The following is a 14,451-nucleotide window of genomic DNA, read 5'->3' as shown; positions in this document are numbered from 1 at the left end:
CGAGTAATGCAACAGCTAGGAGGACCTTGAGCATGTTGTTGTCTATATGCTGATGCACGACCACGGCAGAGAGAAGCTCCAGTAGATGAACTGCAGCCAGCAATACTGGACATCAAGAGTTTATGTCAACGCCGCTCCACAACGACCGAGAGCCTACCATTAAACTCCACACCACTGGCACAGGTTTATCATCACAATCCCTTCGCGTCTGGCATTATCAAAGCTTTCACGTTGTCTGCCACGATCAACGTAATAATTCTAGAAGCAAACAGTCAGCACAGGCAGTGAACGATTTCAACACGATACCCACGTATGTGGTGCCATCCTCAGCACATAGGTGCCGAACCCTCGATAAAACCTCAACAGGCCCTCTTCTTTAGCGACCTTCGTCGCGCAATCGATTATACCCTTGTAGGTATCACCACCTCGCTGCAATCGCGTCTTCAAAAAGTCGAACGGTAAGCTAAAAGCCGCCGCAAAGAAGCCAGCGATACCGGAAGCCACGATTGTTCGATTCCTTTGGGTCATGGATGTATGCCTTTCCAGTTGGGCCTTCGATTCAGAGAAGAATGCCAGCTGCCCGAAATTCGTCGCCATCGCTCGCACAATGGTAGGATATGCTCCCTGCCAAAGCGCAGCAACGCCTTCATTCTTCCCGATCCGCATCAGAGCATCCACCACTGACTTATAATTTGCTCTTTCCGCCGGCGGCTTCATCCCATCGCTCTGCATCCTAATCAACCCAACCTCAGCAGGATTCGCAATCGCCGCAGCCAAACCACCAGCACTTAGACTAGCGACAGCTCGATCGCCAAAATGCACCTCTCGCCCTTTACTCTCAGCTCTTGTCGTCACAGCCGCCAGGAATCGATCGTAAAAGCCCAGTCGAAGGGTAGCATACGACAGCTGTCGAAGGTATGCCGCCGAGATACCGTTGTACAGCCGGCCATATCCTCCTTCTGCCACGATCATCCGTGCAGCATCGAGTGGGCTCGGCGCTTTCGTGCCTCGACCTTGCCCTTCACCGAGCAGCTGCAAGCGCACCTTGACCATATCGACGGGGTGCACGCATGTTGTTGCTATGAGGCCTGACCCGCCGCCTATTGCGAATGGGAGGATTTGGTCCTTTATTGTGGCAAGTGCGGATTTCGGAGCAGCTGGAGCTGGCGGGGTCGCCTGTTTCGGGTTCGACATGGTAAATACATCTTCGAAGGGCTACGAATAGATGCTGCGACGAGAAAGTGTGCCAGGCAATTGCGGTAAGGTTTAGGATTCTGAAGAGTGACCGAGGTACTTTCATGCAGCGCGTTGCTGGCGCGTGGTGAGTGGTGACGGAGCGCTTTGCGGGGCTTGATATCTTGAACTTTATTTTGATGGTGCATGTGAAATGATACTATGCGGTCAATACTGTTTTGTATCTTGTTGCTCGAGCTCGGCTTGTTGGAACCAAAGCACGGGATGTTCATTGCTGGGAAGCACGAGTAAATTGATCCCACATGAGTGATATCGCCGAGCTCCTCATTGGACTCTATCACAAGACCTGACATACGATGCATATCCGCACACGTTGCGTCGATACCCACTCATCCCCGCATGCAATCACATCAAACACCCATTCTTCCTCGACGAATGCAACTCCGACGCCGCCAACCTCATCCTCTTCCCACCAATCCTCTGAAACACCTCCACAAACCACTCATACCACACCTTCCGATCATCCGTCATGCGCCACATACTCACCTCGATCTCCGCCTCATCCGGCACCGTCAACGGCGTCTTGAGCGGGAAAAAGATCGGGAACCAGCTAATCATGTCTTTACACTTCTCCTCCATCGTTACTGGGTTGATGCTCAGTTCGACCTTCTTGCTGCCGTCCGCTGGGGCGTAGAGGACGCTTTCGAAGTAGCCTGCTAGGCCGTGGCAGGTGCCGCGGTCCTGGGATTTGAAGGAGACTTTGCAGGAGCGGGCGTTGTGCTCGTTTTTGCCGTCGCCGCCGGTCCAGCCGCCGTGGTCTGTTACGCCGCCGGAGCGGATGAAGGCTTGGGTGACGATGGAAGCGGGGATGGGGTGCGAGAAAGACCATGCCTCTTTTACGTCGGGGATGCGAGTGCCGTTTGCTGTGGTTTGGATGCAAAGGTCGTCGTACTGGTGAAGCATGACGACTGCTGGCAGCTCCCACTTGTCGTCGCCGGATCTGCCGAGGAGATCGCTGTACAGTCTTTGACTGGCGATGGGTGTGAAGTGAGCGCTGTAGCTTTGTGGGATGTTGATGCCGTGGTCTGGGTGCAAGACATGTTGCACGCCGTCAAGACACTCTGGAGATAGCTCGTTGTCCGCGAAAGAGCCCAGTAGCTCGGATACCAGGATGTCGACTTGCTTGACTTGACCATTGACGGTGGGTCCTGGCCAGGTACGCATGTCTGACTTGTAAATCAACACTTTGTTGTTCCACAGCGGGTCTGTGGCATTGCGTCGCTGAATCAGAACGTGTGCGTTGGGGTTCTTCTCGACAGCACACATGGTGATTGGGATGCCAGTAGACTTGCTGGCGCGAAGTGATCGTGTTACCAGTGGCCCTCGTCCTGCTCCAACGACAGCGACCACAATCTCTTTGTGTTCACCAAGCTTAGCACGTAGATCCTTAAGGGCCGCAGCGACGGCTCTCTCGTACCACTCGTACTTGACGGGGTCCTTCTCGAACACCTCATATGTGATGGACTCCAAATTGTCCGTCAAAGGCTGGAGCGGTGACTGAATGTAGTCTTGGTACCCTTGGCCGAAACGCTCGATGGGTGGCCGTGATGGCTGTGTCTGCTGCAGGTGTCGGATGTATTGAAGGTGTGCGACGGGACTGATAGCCTCCACTGCAGCCTTGGATGCAGCTTCTGCAGGTGTCGGCTCTGATGCTGCTCCAGCAGACGTGTCTTGCTCAAGATGTTCAACAGGGTCGACGTCGGCCAAGAGGATCCATGGCGGGAACCTCAGGCGAATGAACCGGGTGAGAAGCTCTTGGTGGTCTTTCGACAGGACTGGAAAGCCTTTGCCGTTGCGAATAAAGCTCGTACGAGGGTAAACAAGCTGGCGTACAGGCTCAGAGAACCACCTCGACTGTATGTTCATTGGCGGGAGTTGACGCGGAAGCTCCAGTGCTGTGCAAAGATGACAAAGTCAGCAGATGAACCATGGGTTTGGTGCTGGAGGCGCGTACCTGCTGTTGGCTTTATATGGATCGTCTGAGGATCGCACATGCGGAAGGAGAGTTTGGGCAGGAAAGAATAGACGCGAAAGAGCATAGTGTCAACATACCTACTGTGAGCTTGGTGCTGTAGCTGCAGATGTTCCGGATAGCGTTCCACGTCTCCCAACTGCTGAACAGATCTGGATCCTGGTCTTCATCCTCGGCTGGTTCCTCGACATATTGTGGCCTAGCAAGTTCTGACAGATGTGCACCTTCGCTTCCCTCCAGTTCCAACTCGCCACTGATTGGAAGCAAGATCTGCAACTGAATGTATGGGCCAAGACCTAGACCTTCGAGCATGCATCGCGCATATTGGACAGCGTCCGAGCCTTGGATCGGGCCATGGACAAGCACATTGCTCACGCCACTAAAGGCTGCATATGCAACTTCAATGCTGAATACTTGCTTGCTGATGTGAGCGATAAGTGGATCAGATGATCCGAGATCTATCCACGGGCTGATGACTCCGATCAAAGCGCTGTTGCTCTCCTCGGGGGTCAAGTCCGAGTCCTCTGGTAGAAGTGGTGCAATGCTTGGCAGCGGGACAGCTCCTGGTAGATGACAATGCTCGAGGTGCTTCACGTGTTCTGCAAGCTTGGCCAGTACTCTGCTCTGGAAGTGTGGTGTGGTGATTGGCGCTGTCAGTAGCTCATATCCTGCCTGCTGAGCTGTTCCGAGTAGCTGGCTCGTTACTGGACCTGATCTGTGGGACTCGTGGTGGCCGACATAGAGGATGCACGGAGGGTCTCCCGGCGTGTAGTAGCCGTTTGTCGCCATGATGGACCTACAAATGTCTGTGTAGCGTCAAATGCTGCGCTAGACACAACGATACCACCTGTCGTGGTGTTGTCTGCACCGACGTCAACAATGTTTTGCCAGCAACCAAATTTTGCCCCTAGCACACCTTTTGAATCAGGTAAGCGAGATACGCGAAACTGCATCGACCGGCATGGCCCGCGCCAAGTGCAGCCGCTCTAACATTTTCCGGCGCAGCTCGAGAAACAGAGACATCACCACCACGATCCACCACTACACACAATGGCCGACTCCGAGCAGCCAAAGAAGTCGCGCTTCAAGCGACAGAAGACCAATGACCACCGCAGCGACGATAAGGCCAACCCGTATCTCGCGCACATGAACTTCGACAACGAGGCGGGTGTCGGCCTCAATGGCGGCGCAAATGGCAAATCGAATGGATCATACAACGGCACCGACCTGAGCAAGTGGCCGCGATATGGCACGACCGCGAAGATGGCTGCGCAGGCAGAAGACGGTCCAGACAACCCATTCACCGGCGTGCCTCTGTCAGATCGCTACTTTGGCATTCTCAAGTCTCGCCGGGACTTGCCAGTGCATGCGCAGAGGCAGGACTTCTTGGACATGTACCAGAAGTCGCAGATCTTGGTCTTCGTTGGTGAGACCGGTTCCGGAAAGACTACGCAGATCCCACAGTTCGTACTCTACGACGACTTACCGCAGACCCAAGGCAAGATGGTGGCGTGTACGCAGCCTCGTCGTGTCGCTGCCATGTCCGTCGCACAGCGTGTCGCACAAGAGATGGACGTTGAGCTTGGAGGCGAAGTTGGTTACAGCATTCGTTTCGAGGACAAGACAAGTCCGAAGACGATCCTCAAGTACATGACAGACGGTATGCTGCTGAGAGAGGCCATGAACGATCACGACATGAAGCGATACAGTACAATCATCCTTGACGAGGCACACGAGAGAACTCTGGCGACGGATATCCTCATGGGCTTGCTGAAGGAGGTGGTTGCGCGGAGACCTGATCTCAAGATCATTATTATGTCGGCCACGCTTGATGCACAAAAGTTCCAGAAGTACTTCAACAACGCACCATTACTTGCCGTACCTGGTCGAACACATCCTGTCGAGATCTTCTACACACCAGAGCCCGAGCGAGATTATCTTGAGGCCGCGCTGCGAACAGTGCTGCAGATTCACGCCTCAGAGCCAGAAGGTGACATTCTGCTGTTCTTGACTGGTGAAGAGGAGATTGAAGATGCGGCGAGAAAGATCAGCATGGAGGCAGATGAGATGATAAGAGAAGCAGATGCTGGACCACTCAAAGTCTACCCCCTCTACGGCACATTACCACCTGCACAACAGCAGAGAATCTTCGATCCTGCACCACCACCATACAAGCCGGGAGGCAGACCTGGTCGGAAGTGCATCATTTCCACCAACATTGCCGAGACATCGCTCACTATCGACGGTATCGTCTACGTCGTGGATCCTGGTTTCAGCAAACAAAAGGTCTACAACCCACGGATTCGTGTCGAGTCGCTCCTCGTCTCGCCTATCAGCAAAGCATCCGCCCAACAACGAGCTGGTCGCGCTGGTCGTACAAGACCTGGAAAGTGCTTCCGACTGTATACGGAAGGTGCCTTTAAGAAAGAACTCATCGACCAGTCGTATCCTGAGATCCTCCGATCCAACTTGGCCAGTACAGTGCTTGAGCTGAAGAAGCTCGGAATCGATGACTTGGTGCACTTCGATTTGATGGACCCTCCCGCACCAGAGACGCTCATGCGAGCACTTGAGGAGCTCAACTATCTTGCTTGTCTCGACGATGAAGGTGAATTGACCACATTGGGAAAGCTGGCGTCAGAGTTTCCACTTGACCCAGCTCTGGCTGTCATGCTCATTTCATCGCCTGAGTTCTACTGCTCGAACGAGATCCTGTCACTTACAGCACTTCTTTCTGTACCGCAGCTCTTCAACCGTCCTGCAGCGCAACGAAAGAGAGCAGATGAGATGAAGAACTCGTTTGCACATGCGGACGGTGACCACCTCACAATGCTGAATGTCTATCACGCCTTCAAATCCCCAGCCGCACAAGAGAACCCGAAGCAGTGGACTCACGACCATTTCTTGTCTTTCCGAGCCTTGCAGCAAGCCGACAACGTTCGTCTGCAGCTCAAGCGTATCATGGAGCGAGAAGAAGTCGAGCTGATCTCAACACCCTTCGACCACAAGGACTACTACATCAACATTCGCAGAGCCCTTGTTGCTGGCTTCTTCATGCAAGTCGCGAAGAAAGACACATCAGGCAAGACCTATGTCACTGTCAAGGACAACCAGAGCGTGCTTCTGCATCCTTCCACGGTGCTGGGTCAGGACAGCGAGTGGGTCGTGTACAACGAATTCGTGCTCACCAGCAAGAACTACATCCGATCTGTCACAGCTGTCAAGCCGGAGTGGTTGCTTGAAATCTCGCCGAACTACTACGATGTCGATAGCTTCCAGAAGGGCGAAGTGCAGACATCATTACGGAGGACAGCGCAGAAGATGCAGAGACGGTCGGAGATTAATGGCAAGGCTGGACGGACATAGAGGACATGATGCTTGGAGCGAAAAGTATGACATAGATTATGATGGTACTGACTACCAATAGTGAACCGCATCGATCAAAGAACTTTTGCGCAACCCGCGACATTCTCCGCGTACGATGACCCGCCTTCATTCACAAATCGATCGAGCTGCCTGGACGAGCGATATCAGAGCGCCAGTGGTGCTTATTGACCGGATCCTTCTTGTACAGATTGACCTCGAAGAACTTGTTGTGCGAATCGCTTGAAGCTGTTGACCATCAGTAGACTGCCGCATCACATGGTTGAATAGGCCTTACGCGTTCAGCTTCTGGAAGTTGGCATGTACCAGGTCGCCCTCTGTGATCTCCTTGAATGGCCCGTCCTGGCCTGCCGTCGGAATGAAGTATCTCTTGCTCTCGAGAGGCCCGAAGTTGACTTGACGGACGAGCTGGACTGCGAATGGTGGTCCGAGGTCAGACAGGTCTGCGTCGGACATGTCGATGGTGTGGTCGGTCTTGACCCATGCCATGAAGGAGTCGAATTTGGCTTCGTGGTCGAGTCTTCGGGACTTGTAGGGCTTGTAAGAGTTGCAGCAGAAGATGTCCGACATGCTTGTTCAAGTGGCCCGAGGCTGGCGAGGCTGGCGAGGTGGAGATGAAGTTGTGGATGAAGATGAAGATGAAGATCACAGCGAGCACGAAGGTACAGGACCTTTTATATGCCAGACCAAACCTCTAAAGTTTACCCTCGAAGCATAGTCGCCCACACACCTTCTACCATGCGCCAGTATTTCAACGCTGCGGCATCGTGGCTCGAGCGACAGCGATCGGAATGTCCATCGAATATCAAGCTGCCATTCAAATGACTATCCTAGTCAAGCAGCTGTCCGGCCAAGCCATATCTTCGACTTTGAGGCCTACCATTAAAGCTAAAGCTTCATCCTGGTCATTACACCCGCAGCTCCGCATCCATCTATATGACACGCTTCGCTCGACCTCACTTCTCTTCCTCTCCTCACGGCTGTGCCGTCGAAGCTCGACCGCGTCCACTCCTTTGACACATCGACCACTTGCACTTTTCAGCGATACTCTTCTTGTTGGCCTTCTCTACTTTTCAGCTTCACGCCCTCCTCCGGCAGGCCCCAGGACTCCGACAAGCCCACTTCAGAGGGGCTCGCATCTCCAGTCAGCACCCGTTTAGATTTACTGAAGGCGAACACCAACAACACGATCATCGGTCTTACCCCTATCTTGATCCTAGATGGATTCAGTCTGGAAGTGCGGAATCTCGTCTGCCGCAATGGAGCTGGGAGACTACGAACGCCCCTGCTGGTCAGGATGTCGAAGCAAACGGGAGTGGAAGATCTAATACTGCTTTTCGTGTTGAGGAACATTTGAACCTCGTCCAGTCATTACCGCCGTTGGAAAGTAGGGACCAAGAGGCCGAAGGCGCACGCCCTGGGACCATTACGACCGCAAACGCTGCAACACAAGGCCCAACTGCCAACACTGCACAGAACACTCGGATCTGTCATGTCTGCCGCGCAAGCTTCACCAAGGCCTATCTGCTACGGTAAGTCATCGTCGTCCTCTTTTGCCACATCCTACTGCTAACATGCCATTACTCAACAGCAAGCACCTCAAGAAGCACACCAAGCCCTTCGTATGCGCAGTCGAAGATTGTGCGAAGGGCTTCCAATTTCGCAAAGATCTCACTCGTCATACTGCTAGCATCCATCGAAGATCTGCTTCAAGCTCTATCCGCCACTTCTGTCCGCATGCTGGGTGCAAGTATCACGAAGACGCCGGAGACGGGTTTGCGAGGAAGGACAATCTTGTGAGGCATGTTAGGGCGAGGCATGGTGAGACATGACAATGTAGATGTGATGGCAAATGATATACTGATGGTCCAAACTCTTCAATCTCATGAAGACGCTTCTTTGTGGACTTGATCCAGGCTACATGAGCAGATTAGCGATCATCGTGAATAACTTCGTGGACGGTCTAGCGTATCTGGAGCGGTTGTGGGTAGCGCAAGAGCTATACGAAGCACGCGGCCGAGCCTGGGTCCTGTGCGAGCAGCATCATCTACTGGACTACATGGCAAAAGCTAGTCTTCCTTGCGGGTCCATACTTCGACTTGGCCAGTACACCACCTCCTGAAGAGGCCGAGCTTCCAGATCACTTCCTGGCCATGGCGAACCTCATGAGCTCCAGAGACCAGTTGTGCTTTCCGGAGATTCTGGCTGATGCACGTCTAATGGAGTACGATGATTCTCGTGATCACACATATGATCTACGGAGGCTTATTCATTGGGATGCGTACGGCATCGTGTCTATCAAGCCGAACTATAGGCTGTCGAGGAGTGAGTCTGCCGTGATATCAATACGCTGTGCTACCCGACGAACGTACGACAATGTTTGTTGCATCATCGAAGCGCTCGAAATCAGTATGGACGCTACCGCACTACTCGGCCATGCTGGAGTGGTCGCCTGATGCGCGATACTGCTTCGACCCATGGCATGGATTCCTCCTGAGTATCAAGGACTGGCTGTAGCCTCAGTGAGGCTCTATTCTGATTGCTGGATGCCTTCAGGCACTCTGCATGAAAGGGTGAAAGCTACCATGTGGTATGACCAATGAACCGTGGATGTACAGGATGCCAGTGTACATGAATCAGTCGAGGACCGCCAGAGTTACTCTCGGGTAATGCTTTCGGTACGTTCAGATTTCCGATGGGTCTGGCCTCGAAGTGTGCCCAGTCAAGCGATGGTGTACTGGCAAGCTGAAGCAATAGCGCGCGGGATCCAACAGCCAATACGAGTCCATTGTCGCCTGTTCCTTTTTGTGGCTGCTTGTGCTACCATCCCTTGACCCCATGGGGAAGGACGCACACCCTTCTTGGCATTGGGGTGAGGGGTGAATGCAACCAATGTGCCATCACATTTGGTTCTCAGGGTTACTCATATGGAGCTGAAAGCAGGCCTCGAATGAGCTCTGCTACCTGGCAATGCTACCGTATTGTCTGGACTGAAGCCACATCTCGTCAACGAGTCCATGTTGCATGGGAACCTCCTTGAATGGCATCGCATTCGCAAACATCTGTCTTTGGGTATCGAAAATAGCTACCGCAGGCTATAAGAGACTTGTTCACAGCCTCTGCTCATCTACCTCACCTGTTCTAATCCAAGCCCAAAACGATCAGCAATCCATACAAAATGCAATTCTCCCTAATCACACTAGCCGCCCTTGCCGCAAGCACAGCGCAAGCAGCCCATAGCATCACACTCTACGAGCAGAAGAGTTACGGCGGCAAGAGCTTCCCCTTCAGCACCAACGGGGTCCATTCCCTAGGGTTGGTCTCCACCTCTCTGAGCATCAGAGAGCATCAGAGAGCACCAGCTAACAACATGATGTAGTGGTCGCTATCTCGGCTCAGCCTTCACGCCATACACCGCTCAGTCCTACAAGTTCAGCTCCAACGATGGATGCTGCGTCCACTTCTGCTACAAAGGCGTTGACAAGGGATATCGCTGTATGTATAGTTCTAGCGCAGCTGAACATAACCCAGTAGGTCTAGTGGACTGATTTGTGAGTGTAGGCAGCAGCAGCAACCAGCCGACTTCAAGCTCTTTGATTGACAAGGTGGTGATTGGATGTACTCTGTCTGGCTTGAAGTGCTGAGTGCAAGAATATGGCTTTGCTTCAGGTTACACGTTCCTTACGATTCTCAACGTTTCGTTGAGATAGCCCAGTGTGGACAGATACTGCAATATGATTTGATTTGTCAATCAGACTACCATGTTCTGCTGCTCAGTCCGTGGCCAGAGTAGCACACTACATCATTGTCTCTCAAGGTCGCGAGCTTCCAAGCGAGGCCGCGAGCTCGATAGCCATTGGACAGGTAGTACACGAGTCCTTCTATTCAGTGCCGGGTGCAAGGCCGTCTGCAAGGGCGGTTGACATCGAGAATTGGAGCTTTGAGAGTGACATTCGATCAAGCTAGACGATCATAGGGACCTTCCCTCCATCGTCTATCGTCAGGCTATTCAGCTCAAGTCGACAGCACTCCCCACGTGACTCGACGACATCACTTCTTCGCCGCCTTAGCTGCCGGAACCTCATCATCTAACGGCAAAATATACGGCTCAGGGCCCACCGGCGTAATCGAGAACGGGTTGATCTGCTTGTGGCTCTTGGTGTAGTGATTGCGAATATGCTTGAACTCGGTTGTCTCGCCGAAAGCTGGCACTTTCCAGTAAAGCTCGCGAACCCATCTGTGAGATTAGTCAGTGGTGCTACAATACGCTATGGATAGGAGAGAACCCACTTGTGAAGAGCAGGATAGCCACTTCGAATGTCTCTGATGTTACACTTGAAGTGCTGGACATAGACTGCATCGAAGCGGATGATTGTCGTGTAGAGGCGTACATCAGCCTCGGTGATGCGGTCACCGTGGTAGTACGGTCCAGGCGAGGTCGCGAGATGCTCTTCCGCCTTGTCGAGGGATTTGAACAAGGTTGTGACAGCTTTCTCGTACGCTTCTTGCGTGGTCGCGAAGCCGCTCTTGTAGACACCGTTGTTGATGTCGTTGTAAGTCCATTCATTCGCAGCCTCGATTTCGTCCTTGAGATCGGCTGGGAGAAGATCTACCTTTCGGTATTTCTCGGGAAGGACGTCGTCAAATACTGTGTAGAACATACGGATTATGTCGGAGGACTCATTGTTGACGATCTTGTTCTGCTTCTTGTCGTAGAGGGTTGGGACTGTGAAGCGGCCGCTGTAGTTGCTGTCCATATCGAAGTAGATTTGTCGGAGGTGGGTGTATTCTGGATGGAGTGGGTCTGGGGTGGTATTTGCGCCTGGTTCATTCTCATCTTTTGTGGCGAAGCGCCAGCCTGGCGATCATTAGTCGAGAGGATTTGGCAGTGATTAAGATGACGGACCCTTGTCTAGCATCTCCCAATGCACCGATGTGAAGGGCAGGAAGTCTTCGAGGCCTTTCAACTTTCGAACGATCAACGCTCGGTGGGCTGCATACAGTCAGTACCCCATCTTCCATGGTGGCAATTGACACGGACCCCATGGACAGGCATAAGAGACATCTGAGCAGAAATTAGTCCGCATCCCTCATGAAAATCCTAGCTGTGCTCACAAAGATGGTAACGATCCTTCTCGGCTGGGAACTCTGCTTTAGGGTCTTTCGAAATCCAATTCCTGAAGACGGAAGTCTGTCGCTTGAACTCTCCCGACTTGTCCTTAGGATCAACCTGGGCATTGTGAGCATCTGCTTGGCGGACTCAAGGTGATATCGTCGCAGCTTGCTTACCCAGTTGAGGATGTCCTTCTTGTTCTCGGACTACATCTTGTTAGCGCTATACATAACGGCTACTGCCATGTTTGGCAATGATGCTTACGTTCGCCATGAATGCTCTTGCCTGCGTGGTCCTGGTAATGTGTTTCGTCAACTGCTCTATCCTTCGAGCAGACCTGATCATCAACGGGATCCTTTAGCGGCTGCACTGATGTAGAAAGAGACAAGCAGTACTTTAAGTCGATGTTCTGCAGTTCATGAAGGATCACAAATGCTCCAAGGGTGATGACATGTTGATGACTATCCCTGCTCGGTATTTAGCCGGCATTGATGACGAGCATAGTAGGCCCTCAATAAAGCTTTACTTGGCATAAAGACGCATAATTTATGCCACAATTTGCCTCCTTCCACGCACGTCTCGGAGCCTTCAAGTTCTCTGTGTTACATGACGATGGTGTTGGTCCAGATGGCTTCTTTGCCCACAAACTATTGTTGTTGATCGAGCGGCCTATGCATGGTATCAGGAGTAGATCCGTTGTCTTCATGTAGAATGCCCGCTCTATCGAACATCACAGCTTCGACACCAGCGCCTGCACACGCCCAATCTTCTCCGCCTCAGACTCGGTCATACCCTCCAAAGCCTCCTTAACGAGCTTCTCTGCTGCCTGAGCACAGCCAAACGAGGTCTGATACCCATAGCCACCATGCCCATAATTATGCACGACCGGCACACCACCAATAACCTCCTTCTCAATCCTGATGCCTCCGGTCCGCATCGGTCTCAGTCCAACACCATGTCTTATGACATCCAGCGCTTCAATACCTCTGCCTTCAGGCACGAGCTGCGGGCAGAGCTCGATGGCCCGCTTCATGATTCTGGTCGCGAGGTTCGGATCGACTTGACTCTCCCAATTGTCTTTCTGGAGGCATCCACCGAGAATGCAGCCTCCGCCAGCGGCACGGTGCATGATGTAGACAGCTTCATCGGGGCCGTCGTCTGTGCCTGACGTGGAGCCCATGAAGTTTCCTGGGTCGTTACGGACTAGCACGATTTGGCCTCGCGCCGGGTAGAGGTTCTTGTCTTGCACGCCGCCGAGCTTGAGGGATGATAAGCCAGTGGCGTTGATGATCAGATCTGCTGGCCTGCCGGAATGGTGGAGTTTCGCTGCGTCCGCGATGTGCGAGACGACGCCCCGGCGTACTTTGACTCCGAGCTTGAGGCATTGGGATGTGAGCCAGGGTAGGTATAGGGCTGTGTTGATGCAGACTGATGTGAATGAGGTCCCACCGTCGCTGCCAGGTGGGCACTCAGATGGTGGTAGGTTCTTGTACTGCCATTGTATCAGTATCGCATTCGGTCGACCGATAGGTTTGGTGAGCTCACGTTTGGCACGACGTCCTTGAACCAAGCATTGGGGCGCATCAACTCCTTGAACCAGTCTTCCACCGGTGTTCCTCGATCCTTTTCTCTCCGGTAGATGTATGTATCTAGAATCGTCAGTTTTGGCTGACTACTTTGATTGGAGCCTCTACTTCGTACCTTGAAAGTGAATGCCAGATTCTGGCATATCTCTTGCCAACCTCTCTAGTTCTGGCCATGTGTTGCGCTCGTAGGATTCCGACGGCGAGCCTGGCTTGGCGACACTTTTGTCAATCAGCGTTGGTGCAGGAGGCGGCATGCTAATGGAGCTCAACAAACGCAAGATAGGGCATAATATACATCGTCATTGTCGCTTCCCAATGGCTTACTTACGGCAAGTAATTCGCTCCAGCCCAGGGTGAAGCATATTCGATGTCGTAGTCACCGGGCATGTGTTTCGAGATGATGGTGATGTTGTGCTTGCCATTTTTCGCCAGGAGGCATGCTGTTGTGAGCCCCGACACTCCAGCGCTGCGATGCTGTCAGGTGGCCGTCTTCCCCGGCGAAGCTTGAGTGACTTACCCGAGAACGACGATGTTCGAGGGCATTGTGTCGAATGCCGATACTTGTTAGGTGTGATAGCGGCTTGGAAAGAATACGCAGCTACTCAGGCGCAAGAAAGTTGTCAAAGTCGATGAGATGGTGACTATGATAGCAATCAACCTACGGTGTCATCAAACAGTACGCCCGGGCTAGAGTACAGCTTGCCGACAGCTCGCCCACTCTCGCCGAAGCGATGATATGCGGCTCGCCTATCGGACGCGAAATCACGAGAGCAGGGCTATCGTTGTTCTCCTGAAATGAGAGTGGTGTGCTCTGAATGAAAGCGACAGTTGTTTCTGGGCCGTTGAGAAACTGTCGATGGATGGAAAGTCGGTGCCTCGAAGATGGCACGGTCTTGTCGAAGTAGTAAGCATCATTGTGAATGCTGTGAGTATGGCGGCCTGAAATGCGATGCGTGACGTGCAAGCATGCGCTCTCCTGCTGTGCGCATGAAGATGTCAGGTCCAGGAGGCGGCAGGACGGCAAGGCAAAGCGTGTCGTGAGCCGATCTCCCCACTGCCGGGAGGAGAAAGAGCTTACCGCGGTCGGCAAGGTAGAACGCGACCACTGTGTTCTGGCGATGCATGAAGCGAAACAGCTGCAC

At 52.9% G+C, this 14,451-nt stretch overlaps 8 protein-coding genes across 8 annotated transcripts; 3 read left to right on the top strand and 5 right to left on the bottom strand.

Annotated features, from left to right (window-relative positions):
* Nucleotides 1-191: 191 nt before the first annotated feature.
* CLAFUR5_11031 (Putative mitochondrial 2-oxoglutarate/malate carrier protein) lies at nucleotides 192-1,194 on the bottom strand (the record flags this gene model as incomplete). Its single annotated transcript, XM_047910179.1, has 2 exons — nucleotides 192-258; nucleotides 311-1,194. The coding sequence occupies 2 exons, from the start codon at nucleotides 1,192-1,194 to the stop codon at nucleotides 192-194; spliced, it is 951 nt and encodes a 316-aa protein (XP_047765655.1).
* Nucleotides 1,195-1,599: 405 nt separating this feature from the next.
* Nucleotides 1,600-4,015, bottom strand: CLAFUR5_11030 (Arginine N-methyltransferase; the record flags this gene model as incomplete). Its single annotated transcript, XM_047910178.1, has 2 exons — nucleotides 1,600-3,149; nucleotides 3,307-4,015. 2 exons carry the CDS (start codon nucleotides 4,013-4,015, stop codon nucleotides 1,600-1,602), a joined length of 2,259 nt encoding a protein of 752 aa, XP_047765656.1.
* A 261-nt stretch (nucleotides 4,016-4,276) lies between these two features.
* Nucleotides 4,277-6,592, top strand: CLAFUR5_11029 (Pre-mRNA-splicing factor ATP-dependent RNA helicase PRP43; the record flags this gene model as incomplete). The annotated part of the gene is made up of 1 exon (XM_047910177.1): nucleotides 4,277-6,592. One exon carries the CDS (start codon nucleotides 4,277-4,279, stop codon nucleotides 6,590-6,592), a length of 2,316 nt encoding a protein of 771 aa, XP_047765214.1.
* Nucleotides 6,593-6,883: 291 nt separating this feature from the next.
* CLAFUR5_11028 (uncharacterized protein) lies at nucleotides 6,884-7,099 on the bottom strand (the record flags this gene model as incomplete). Its single annotated transcript, XM_047910176.1, has 1 exon — nucleotides 6,884-7,099. One exon carries the CDS (start codon nucleotides 7,097-7,099, stop codon nucleotides 6,884-6,886), a length of 216 nt encoding a protein of 71 aa, XP_047765213.1.
* Nucleotides 7,100-8,102: 1,003 nt separating this feature from the next.
* On the top strand, nucleotides 8,103-8,410 carry CLAFUR5_11027 (uncharacterized protein; the record flags this gene model as incomplete). Its single annotated transcript, XM_047910175.1, has 2 exons — nucleotides 8,103-8,142; nucleotides 8,202-8,410. The coding sequence occupies 2 exons, from the start codon at nucleotides 8,103-8,105 to the stop codon at nucleotides 8,408-8,410; spliced, it is 249 nt and encodes an 82-aa protein (XP_047765206.1).
* A 1,378-nt stretch (nucleotides 8,411-9,788) lies between these two features.
* CLAFUR5_11026 (uncharacterized protein) lies at nucleotides 9,789-10,254 on the top strand (the record flags this gene model as incomplete). Its single annotated transcript, XM_047910174.1, has 3 exons — nucleotides 9,789-9,925; nucleotides 9,990-10,105; nucleotides 10,172-10,254. 3 exons carry the CDS (start codon nucleotides 9,789-9,791, stop codon nucleotides 10,252-10,254), a joined length of 336 nt encoding a protein of 111 aa, XP_047765205.1.
* Nucleotides 10,255-10,660: 406 nt separating this feature from the next.
* On the bottom strand, nucleotides 10,661-12,068 carry CLAFUR5_11025 (Glutathione S-transferase omega-like 2; the record flags this gene model as incomplete). Its single annotated transcript, XM_047910173.1, has 7 exons — nucleotides 10,661-10,847; nucleotides 10,901-11,468; nucleotides 11,517-11,603; nucleotides 11,652-11,675; nucleotides 11,726-11,840; nucleotides 11,900-11,929; nucleotides 11,988-12,068. 7 exons carry the CDS (start codon nucleotides 12,066-12,068, stop codon nucleotides 10,661-10,663), a joined length of 1,092 nt encoding a protein of 363 aa, XP_047765208.1.
* Nucleotides 12,069-12,453: 385 nt separating this feature from the next.
* Nucleotides 12,454-13,852, bottom strand: CLAFUR5_11024 (D-amino-acid oxidase; the record flags this gene model as incomplete). Its single annotated transcript, XM_047910172.1, has 5 exons — nucleotides 12,454-13,215; nucleotides 13,269-13,372; nucleotides 13,425-13,564; nucleotides 13,638-13,775; nucleotides 13,827-13,852. The coding sequence occupies 5 exons, from the start codon at nucleotides 13,850-13,852 to the stop codon at nucleotides 12,454-12,456; spliced, it is 1,170 nt and encodes a 389-aa protein (XP_047765207.1).
* Nucleotides 13,853-14,451: the final 599 nt, after the last annotated feature.

The sequence above is a fragment of the Fulvia fulva genome, chromosome 8 (genome assembly GCF_020509005.1).
Source record: "Fulvia fulva chromosome 8, complete sequence".
Lineage (NCBI taxonomy): Eukaryota > Fungi > Ascomycota > Dothideomycetes > Mycosphaerellales > Mycosphaerellaceae > Fulvia > Fulvia fulva.
Note: the sequence above shows the minus strand (reverse complement) of the source record. Positions and strands in the feature narration are given on the sequence as shown.